The sequence below is a fragment of the Mastomys coucha genome, unplaced genomic scaffold (assembly GCF_008632895.1).
Source record: "Mastomys coucha isolate ucsf_1 unplaced genomic scaffold, UCSF_Mcou_1 pScaffold1, whole genome shotgun sequence".
NCBI lineage: Eukaryota > Metazoa > Chordata > Mammalia > Rodentia > Muridae > Mastomys > Mastomys coucha.
The window spans coordinates 54,349,052-54,360,116 of record NW_022196891.1 but is presented as its reverse complement, the minus strand read 5'-3'; the positions used below and the strand labels follow the sequence as shown (position 1 = coordinate 54,360,116).

Below are 11,065 nucleotides of genomic sequence, written 5' to 3'. Positions count from 1 at the left end.
GCTTATAAAAAGGAGACGGGATGATTGTTAATGAAAAGCCTTTGATGTTCTTCCAGATAACTAAAGGAAGAACAGTGCCCTTCTCTACACAGTGTATTTTTAATCAGTGAATTCTGAGGAGAACTCAGTGTTAATTTAAAAATCACATTGAGCATTTCTTGTACATTGAATTAGTCAGCTGTTGTCAGAAGGATCGTATGATACGGGACTGTTAGTTTGGTGATGTAATTGAGAGGACCATCACATGTGAGACCAAAAACAAAAACCTAAATAAAAATAGCTCAGTGCTTAAGAACACTTACTGCCACTCTTGCAGAGGACCTAGCATGGGCTCTCAGCACTTTCTGGCAGCTCACACAGCCTGTAATGCTCCCTCTCTTATGGCCTCCTGAGAGCTCCTGCATACATGTGTTACACACAAACTCACAAAGGCAAACATGCATACATAGTAAATAAACAAATATTTCTTTAAAAAGAAAAACTATAAAAGACAGATTTTTCATATACATATTCTAATAGTTTTTACCTTTATTTTCTCCTATTCTAGTATAGTAACTACTTATAATTTCCTCACTTTTTAAAGGCTGTGACATAAACAGAAGGAGTAAAGCTGATGTGACCATCTGGTCAATTTTATATATCTTTTTTTTAACAGCTTACCTGAGAGTAAGATTCATCCACAAAACTAGGAAGAGAGTTGAAATGTCTAGTCCATTCCACAATCTGCCACAGTTTAGTGGGTGTTCCATTAGTCCTCCTAAAGATACAGCAGCATCACCGTCAGCGCTAGTGCAAAGCAACCCTTGCTTTAAAATCTTCTCATTAGCATTCCAAACCGACATCACCCATGTTGTTTTTAATATGTTTTTCAAGCCGAGATCTTCTTCCTTTGTATGTTCTTAGGCACACCATTAGTTTAGAACCAAGGAGCTCTAAAGATAATGAAGTTATCCCTAACAAATGACAGGTAAAGAACATTTACTCAAGTAATAATCTTATTAAACATTGAAAGCAGGAAGCTATTGGGTAGCTGCCTTAAGTAATATGTTCTTAATAGTGAGTTATTAGTTCAGATAGTTACTTCATCTCAAACTGCTGTTGACTACAAAGTCCTAGCCAAGCAGCTTCTGTATGCTCTACCTGTGCTAAAGTCATATGGTTGTAAAACTAAAGGGCCACTTGTTGCTTTAAGTATTGATAATCTATTCATCTTTGAGATTCTGTGCTACACTTTTTTGTTTCATAGCAGAAAATTAAACCCAGTGTTTCCCTTTCTCTCAGTCAGTACAGAAAGAGCTGATTGCACTTTGCTTTCACATCTGGCAGGCAGAGAACTACACATGTATTTTTGTATAAACTACTTGCAATTTATGAAGTGTTCTCACTTTCTGTCTTGTTTGTCTTGTAACTTGTTTTTTTATGACAGGGTCTCTCTGTATAATCCTGGCTGTCCTAGAATTCACTACGTAGTCAAGGCCATCCTCAAATTCACAGAGATGCCTACCTCTGCCTCACCAGTACCGGGATTAGAAGCATATGGCACCATGCCAAGTTATCATAACTTTTTATATGAATACTTCTTTCCTTTTGTAGATGACAGTGTATTCTTTAGGCCAGGGTTCCCAAAGTATATTTAAAATTAAGTTTATAGAGGTATTTACTCAGTCATATAAATGACACATTTAAAAAGTATAACTTAATATCTGAATATATAATGTAATTACATAGTATCAAATTCATGGGTCTACTGACATTGTGTAGCATAAGGACTTAGGACATAAAACATAAAACATAAGGACTTAGCTAACTATGAAAAGTTACATTTAAGGTAGATAAATATTAATGATAAGATAGAGCAAACGCTGACACAAATAAGGTATAAGAATTTTAAGTACAAAGGGTACTAAAGTTTAAGATTAAAACATACAAATGTAAAAGGTGACTTTAGAGAAGGAATTTCTACATTCGTGTGTGTGTGTGTGTGTGTGTGTGTGTGTGTCTACTTATGTAAACTTCATCCTTCCTCAGGCATAAAGCCATTCGTGAGAGCCTGTATTAGTCCTGTGTGTATTTAGAAAGTGTCTTGCAGTGCATCTCTGAGCTCTCTGCAGACAGGCTTTTCATCTTACCTTCTAACCCTCATAGTCATCAAAATCTCCTTAAGAGTATAACTGAGTTAAACTCTAGAGCAGTATAAAGATTCTTAAAGGCCGGGTGGTGGTGGCGGCGCACGCCTTTAATCCCAGCACTTGGGAGGCAGAGGCAGGTAAATTTCTGAGTTCGAGGCCAGCCTGGTCTACAGAGTGAGTTCCAGGACTCACTCTGGCTAGGGATACATAGAGAACCCTGTCTTGAAAAAACAAAAAACAAAACAAAACAAAAAGTTCTTAAAGTCCATAGCTAGGCATTGGAGAGAAAGTTTTCTTCAATTATGAAATTTAGAGTTGTTCCTCAAAATATAAATCCATTTTAATCATTAAAAGTTAGCAAATATACAAACTTTTCTCACTCCTGCTCTCACACACATTCCTCCCCATCTTCCTTCACCCTCACACACACACATAGAACATGCACATTTGCTTCCTGTCTCTGGAAGCCTAGAAACTAACACTCTTAAGTTACCAAAGAACTTTCACATATAGTGTCTTACAACCCTCAAAACTCCCTGTGAGATATCCAGGTAGGTCATGGAATGGTGATAGTGGTGACAGCTTCATCCAATAGATGAGGAAGTAGACTTTAAGAGATTACATAGAGAGTCTTTTAAATGCTAAGTGGCAGAGTTGTTTCTCAAGACTAGAATTTTCTAACACTATATACCTGTATTAAGAACGGCCATTTATCTTGCTATCCTATCTAGATCGAAACATGCTTTTGAGGCTTAGACTATTGGACGAACTCATAGTTTGATCTAGGTTCTTCACGAACTTTCTTATATAGTGCTGAGGACATAGTTTAGTGGTAGGACATTGGCCTAGGGCATATACAAAGCTCTAGGTTCCCTGTCTAATACAGCTAAGCAAAGCACAGGCTCTCGAATGGTCCTAACACACCAGGAACTCAGTGTTCTAGAAAAGTAATAAATATCACTTCTTCTCTTTCTCTAAATGCTTACTATAAAAGCTCAGTATTGACATTCTGTGAGCTTGCTTAGCATCGGCCAATTGTTTAATCCATGAATGTCTGTTTCCACAGACATCCCAGCACCCGAACATGCAACTTGTCTATTTGTTCTGTCATAACTGCAGCAGGTTAACATCATAGCTAAAACATTTGTTTGGCTGATCAATTTAGTTAAGGATTTCTTTATAAGAAAAAAAAGAATGGTTCTTAGAAGTTATATATGTGAATTCAGAGTGGTTTGTCCTTATATAAATATGTGTTCTCTGGCTCTGGCATTGATAGATTATTACCTAAAACTAAAAGCATTTATTAAGAGTGATCACAGTTATGTAATTGTCTTTATGAAATATAACTAGTGCTTTAGGAAATGGTAATAAAAGTCTCTAACATAGGTTCAATCACCTGTGGACTCTGCCACAATGTCCCCAGTAGAAAGGACAGCGGCCTGGGTTCTGAACAATGGACAATATGAAGAGGATGTGGAAGAAACTGAACAAAATCAAGATGAAGCCAAGCATGCTGAAAAGGTAGAACCTAATTTTTCTTTGTTGACAACTGGTATAGGTGATTTTTAAAAATAATTAATTAATTAAAAAAACAAAAAACCTCTGGCCTGGGACTCTGTGTAAACCAGGCTGTTGTCTCTGCTTCTCATGCAGACCACCATCCCATCTGTGCAGGCCAGTGGTATCTCCGCTGTGCTGGGGGGGGGGGGGGGAGAACAATTTTTAATCATATTGCTTTAATTTAAAAGGCACTCTGACACTTGTTTCTAATCATTTTAGATGAATGCTGTTTCTATAGACTCAGGTCTTCAAGTTCACAATTACGTTAGGACTAGACAATCTATATCTTGGGAACAATCAATTTATATTTTAGTTCTATTGGAGTTTTTAAATTTTGTGAATAAAGACAAATTAGTTGTACAGATAATTAAATGATATCTGTTGCTTGAGGGATTTCATATAGTATTTTGGAGGGTATATGGGTAGGTAGGTGGGTGGGTGGGTGGGTGGGTGGGTTGGTTGGTTGGTTGGTTGGTTGGTTGGTTGGTTGGTTGGTTGGTTTTCTGAGACAGGATCTTATACATACCTCCATACTGGCCTCAAATTCACAGTCTTCTGTCCTCTACCCCCTGGAGCTAAGGGTACTATTTTAAAGAAAAACAGACCTGGAAAAAATTAAGCCATAACGTTAACATTTAATTGACCATCAGAAATTAACCTTTTTTTGTTGTTGTTGTTAGAAAATTATCAAATGTGCCTAATAATGCAGCCCAACCTTCAGAGCTGTCCTAAGGCTTTCGGCTTCGGTTTTTTACATTAGCCAGAAAATTTTAGAGCAGAGAAGTGGATAAGCAGTACCTAGGTTTTTTTCACCAATTAATAAGATGGTGTTGTAAGTTATATTTTATAAAACTCCATACATATGTATCATCACTTTACTAGTGACTATAATAAGTAGCTCATCCATGAAGAATCTCATTCCCACCTTGCCTGAACAGTTGTACTTTTTTTTTTAAAGCATCAAGCGATCTTTTTTTTTAAGATTTATTTATTTTTATGAATACACTATAGCTGTCTTCAAACACACTAGAAGAGGGCATTGGATCAATTACAGATGGTTATGAGCCACCATGTGGTTGCTGGGAATTGAACTCAGGACCTTTGGAAGAGAAGTCAATGCTCTTAACTGCTGAGCCATCACTCTAGCCCACAGTTTGACTTTCAATTAATTGCACTACCAATCCCATCCACAGGAGCTAGTACATAAAGGGCCGAGTAAGCAGCTGAATTACAGAATTTGTAGAAGGCTAGTGAAAACGTGTGTGGATTCCAGCAGGTGGTACCAGGTCAGGCTGATGATGCCACATCATGGAAATAGAGCAAGAGACAAGATTAAGTCCTCCTCGAGAAGAGGCAGGCACTTGTCAGTGCTTATGACCTGAATATTTCACACTCTTATAATTAAGGGGAAAGCAGTAATGGCCAATTCTGTTATGAAGTTGAATTAATTGATTTAATGGCTTAACAGAAATGTTGCTTTACTCTCAGTTGTCCAAAGGGTCAGTTCTGGTGGAGTAAAGACTAGTGTCAGAAATCCTGCAGCACAAGTGATAAAATGTCAGCCTTTCTCTGTGGACAGCTAGCTTTTAGCTTAAGTCAATTGTCAGGCTTCTAACTCTTTAATCACTTTCTTCTTCTTTCTCCTTTCCACTCAATACCATTACAGATTGGACGTGGCTTGCCACAACTGGTGGTTTAGTGTGAAGAAAAGTACATAAATCTGTAGAATTCATAATAACAAGTTAAGATTTAAAATGTAACCTTAAACATGACAATGCTTCCTTAACAGTTATGCCAGCTAACACGTTTAAATAAGCCGGGTAGTCACGAGGGCATGGCAGGTCAGGCAGCATCCACCATGTCACCTGGGGTTCTCTGGCTAGTAACTTCCAAAGCCAATATGATTCCTGTCATTCATGCATTTCCCCTTTTGCCAGTATGAACAAGAAATTAGCAAACTGAAGGAGCGCCTGCGAGTGTCCAGCCGGCGGCTGGAGGAATATGAGCGCCGGCTGCTGGTGCAGGAGCAGCAGATGCAGAAGCTGCTATTGGAGTACAAGGCCCGGCTGGAGGACAGCGAGGAGCGGCTGCGCAGACAGCAGGAGGAAAAGGACAGCCAGATGAAAAGCATCATCAGCAGGTTAGAAGCCCACCTGCTATGTAATTGGTTCTAGTTAGGTACAAAGAGTGGGAAAATGATCCAAATACTTGGAAAAATGGTTCCATCTATGTCTATAAATATATTTTGTAGTACTCGGTACAAATGTAATAACTGTGTCTCTCAGATCCCAGATGAGATCTGGCATACTTATTATGAAGATAAAGTAGGACTTTTTTTCTTTAATTATAACAATATTAGAGGAAAAAAGAAGGGGAAACTAGGAATTTACTGAAGTTTTAGATGAAGATTGGGTTTTCAATATCTAAGATTTAACTCAGTTTTCCCGAGACAAATACAAAAACAAAGCAGTCTCACTGGATGTCTTTAGGGCCAGACCAAAGAGTGCCATAAATGCCAAAAGAGGAAAGCAGAGGAGAATTCCATTTAACTGTACTTGCAGAGAACTCACTATGGGCCAAGTACTTTTCTAATCACTTTGTAAACAGTACTTTGTTTTATCTTATCTACTCTCTGAACCAGATATCATTATCACTTATTTACAGATAGAAAAATTGTCAACACTTGCATACCCAAAGTAACATAGTCAGTGGAGACCTAGGATTGGAGCCAGGCATCAGACTTCAGACTCATAACCACTAGCTTTGATAATGCCACATGCTATGGGCAAAGTAAGAGAACATAAAAAGGGTTGCTATTCAAGTAGCTTGGAAATAAGAGACCTCGTACTGAGAGACACAGGACTAGAACTGAGGAATTCTGCATAAGTGAATTGAGATGTGAGGAGGAAACAAAATCTACTAGAATGCCCTGTAGGAAACATTGCTGTCAAGGGAGAAGGGAGACGGGATAGTAACTACAATATAACTCAAGAGGAAGAGTAGATGGTTTGCAGCCAGGCATGGTGGTGCTTCCACATACTAACTCCAGCATTCAGGAGGTAGAGAGAGGAGTGCCAGGAGTTTAAAACCAGCATCAGTTTCATAGCAAGCTTAAGGCTAGTCTGAGCCATCTGAGATACTCTATCAATAATAAATAATTTAAAAAGTAGATAGCCTTTTTTTGTTTTGTTGGCTTTGTTCATTTGCTATTTTAAGATGTTGCTAAGGGAGACATCTAATAGGAAGAAGACGATTACTAGAATATTCTTCCTAAGAAAATGTAATGTTATGGACCCAGCCACAGGTAAAAGACTCAAGTTAAGATGCCCTTTCAAGGGCAGATAGGAGAGGAGGAGAAAGAAAAGAGTATTACCAGGCAGTGGTGGCACATGCCTTTAATCCCAGCACTTGGGAGGCAGAGGCAGGCGGGTTTCTGAGTTCGAGACCAGCCTGGTCTACAGAGTGAGTTCCAGGACAGCCAAGGCTATACAGAGAAACCCTGTCTCGAAAAACCAAAACAGAAAGAAAGAAAAAGAAAGAAAGAAGGAAGGAAGGAAGGAAGGAAGGAAGGAAGGAAGGAAAGAAAGATTATTACAATAAAAGAGATCTTCTGTTGGGAAACAGAAGTTTTAAGTTTCTTATTCTCTGTGTTGCCTAGGCCTGTCTTTGAAAATATCAATACCTTCTTCCTACCACATTCTAGGCTAATGGCTGTGGAAGAGGAATTAAAGAAGGATCATGCTGAGATGCAAGCAGTTATTGATGCAAAGCAGAAAATAATTGATGCACAGGTAAGCAGGCCCTGAACTTAGTTGAAAACACTTGTTTTAATGGCTTTTACTTTCTGACTTCCCATCCTTGCAAATGACAAATCAGTAGAAAACAAGATACTGGAAGGTTTTTGGCATTATCCTTTGAATATCAGATGAGTTTCCCTATGACCTCCATATTGATATAGCATTAATATTAGTGTGTAAGGTCCTGTGCATTTAGTGTAGTTGTTTGATATGATGGAGTTGGCTTTCTTCCTTGAGGAAGGAGGACATTCTCTAAGAAGGTAACTGTGGAAAAGTATACTGCATGTATCTGGGCTGTGACCTCCACGAACCATTGCTTTACTGTGTCAGTCACATCCACTGCCATCAACACTTAGTCACAGCAAAGGGATTGGAGAGGAGAAACATGGTTGTAGGAGACAGCTCTCCTTGTTATTCTTTTGGTTCAGGGTTTGCCATTGCCGCTTGGAATGTGCTTGGCTGCCCTTCTTTGTTGGTGCTGTGCTCAGAGAACCTCTAGATAAAACTTTGTTTTAGAAATATTGATAAAATTAGAACCTAGGTTTCTGTTGATGATAGCTTACACCTAGTAGTATGATGGTGTCCAAGAGCCAGCCCTTCCCAAGGACACACACCAGTGATCAGAGCAAAATCTAGTATGTATGAAATATTTCCAATTCCTTGTTGCTTTATCACTGTAGTTTATTTCACTGTAATTTATTTCTTATATGAAAATAAGTTGCAAAAGGCAATTACAGCTTTGATAGTGGTCTATCTAACCATATCTCTGGGGATAACTAGCTGAGTTTATCTATTAGGACTCCTAGTATTCTTACACATGCCCTTCAGCAAGCAAGTTTCCTTATGAGCTCAGTGTAAAGTGGGTTTACTTTTCAAACAGGGAGCATAGCTGTAGAAGAACGCTTCCCAGGCTTCATCTGTCATAAAGCTCACTAGACTTAGAAGCTAGTTGTGAGTTGTGATGCTTTTTTACACACGTGGCCCCCAAAATGGTTTAGACCCAAATTCTGGATCTTTTGACCTCTTTTGAGCCAGAGAGATATATGCTATGATTATCTTACTTGCCCTTCTTACTCTTTTATTCCTTTTAGGTATTCCCAAGGTAAGCTAGGAAAAATAGTAGAAACAAGGCCATATTGCCGTATTATCATTTAAAAAAAAAAAAATCACTCCTTAAGCTTAAGAGAAACAGTATAGATAAAGATGGTGATTTCCTTAAGAAAACTAGTGCTGAAAAGTGTCCCCTTTGAATTCTCAGTATAACAATGTGAAGCCATGTGAGCCTTATTAATAACCACACAGAGAGATCTTAGTGATGAAACAGAGCAGATTTCAGCCAATTTTAATGCAGTTAGTCTTAAGCAGAGAGAACTTGCCAGCAACACAACATGGCTCTGTATGCTGGCTGACAGGACAGCTCCATCACTAGTTTCTAGGGAGTTTCTACTTCACCTGTCTCCGGTTTTGATCTTAAGTATTAAACAGAAAGTGGTCAATAAAGGTGGAATCCAAGAAGGGAATTTGATTGACCAGGAGTCAGAAGCTCTCAGAGGTGGAAACAATGGTATCCTCAGAGCTCAGCCAGGCAGGTTTATGGTCTGGCTGATGGCAGTTTGGTTTTCCAGTGGCTTGGTTCTCTGGATTACTTCCATTGAACCAAGGCACCTTCCATAAACCAGTGCTCTTACTTGACTACACAACCATGAAGACCACTCTCAACATTCTGAGTTTGATTGCATGTGATATGCTTCCCACTCAAGCGTAGGCTTTATTATAGTATAAATCCCTCTGTGAGAGTTAATATAGATCCATAAAGAATACTCAGACTGGACCAATAATAGTAAAAAGTATTTCTAAAATGGAAGCAGATGCTTTCTTTGTGCTAGGATTAATTCCATCATTTGTCAGAACACAAACACTCAGGTACCCAGGAGTGGTTTTCATCTCTCTCCATAGCCCCTGCTCCTTGTCGAGAGTTCAGCTTCTCCCTCTCCTCAAGTAAGTTCATGTTGCAAGGCACAGGCACACGTCAGGCCTTTCCTAGCAGAACTGCAAACGGATAAGTGGCAGAATCACCAGTCCTGAACCTCACAGCTCACTGGGGTCACAGTGATGGCACCAAAGACTCTTTATATGAAGTGTGGCACCTTTCACTCCTGTGACTAGATGGAGAACAGAGAGGGGCTTCTTCCTATGAGAAACAAGGCAGCTGCCTAGTTACTATTGCAAGTGATATCTCCACTGTGTTAAATTACAGGTCATAAATGGAAATGAGATTATTCAAACAGGCAAGTAAACCCTGTCCGTTCTCTAGCTGAGCAGTACCCAGCCCTGGCCAGTGCACTGGCCTCCTACACATTCCAGCTCCGGGCACTCCGTGTTAAGTCCTACCTGTCAGGAATGTTAGATTGCTGTGCGTTCTAATCCAGGCAGAATCAATGATTCTAAGCCAGCTGAGCCTTAGTTTCCTGTTTGAGGTTGCTTTTAGTTTGGGGGGGTGGTATTTTTATCCCATTAATTTCTGTTTCATTTTGAAAGTTGGCAGTAGGGAAAACTACAAAGGGAGTTTCTCTGCTTAGGAACGTTCAGATATCTAGTAGGTGAAGTTGTCTGATATCAGCTGTTTGCGGGTAATATATAATCGCAATCCTTCTCAGGTCCTTTTTTGACCCTTTATTACTAAACCTTTTTAAAGGAGCTGGGGATTGTCTTGTTTGGTTTTTGTGAATGCTTGATTTTTTATGAACCCCAAGAATGGTGGTTTCCTTGATTATTGGGGCCTCATCATTTGTCCCAATACTGAAGTAACTTTCCTGCCTACTCTAAAAAATTAACAGTTATGGTGCAACTTTTTATTTATATAATACACAAGAGATTTGATACTGACAAAAATGAAACAAATATTTATTTAAAAATTTAAATACCATTTATTCCACTTAGGAGTGATTACGTACTGTGAAGAGGGAAATTATATTTGGAGTCCACCTCTTAATTTTTAGCCTATCCTTACTTACTGTCTTTGAAAAGACCTGTATTTGTTCTCCCAGGAAATTCCACTACCTATAATTTTTAAGTAATTACTATTTTTTTAAAAGCATACAAATCTGTCTTTGACTTTTTCCTGTTCTTAGAACAAGTCATCTTTCTTTTTTCTTTTTTCTTTTTGGGTTTTTGGTTTTTGGTTTTTTTAAGACAGGGTTTTTTCTGTGAAGCCATGGCTGTCCTGGAACTCAGTCTGTAGACCAGGCTAGCCTCGAACTCACAGAGATCCACCTACCTCTGCTTCTTGAGTGTTGAGATTAAAGGTGTGTGTGTCCACCACCTCCTAGCCACAAGTCACATCAAAAAAAAAAAAAAAAAAAAACCACCTTATATAGTAAGTAGATAGTTAATAATACTGATTCTGTATGTCTTACCACCTGAGTTTTGCACCAGAGAATGGGAATTATTTAAAGGAATAATAATAGCAATAGTTGGGTTGTTTGTTTTTGCAAACATTTAAACTGAGGCCACCAACCCCTGCTGCCTTAGAGACAACTTCCTGTTTGCAACAAAGTGAGAGAGAGATAAAAGCAAACA

General features: G+C 38.8%; 1 protein-coding gene across 6 annotated transcripts in view; it reads left to right on the top strand.

Moving 5' to 3' along the window:
* Rasal2 (RAS protein activator like 2) overlaps positions 1–11,065 on the top strand; it is a 281,212-nt gene that overhangs the window by 262,990 nt on the left and 7,157 nt on the right. For all 6 annotated transcript variants that reach the window (XM_031386087.1, XM_031386077.1, XM_031386114.1 and 3 more), the window contains 3 exons: positions 3,516–3,650; positions 5,627–5,829; positions 7,393–7,480. In XM_031386087.1, coding sequence (XP_031241947.1) covers positions 3,516–3,650; positions 5,627–5,829; positions 7,393–7,480 — 426 coding nt within the window. The remainder of the gene's footprint in view (positions 1–3,515; positions 3,651–5,626; positions 5,830–7,392; positions 7,481–11,065) is intronic.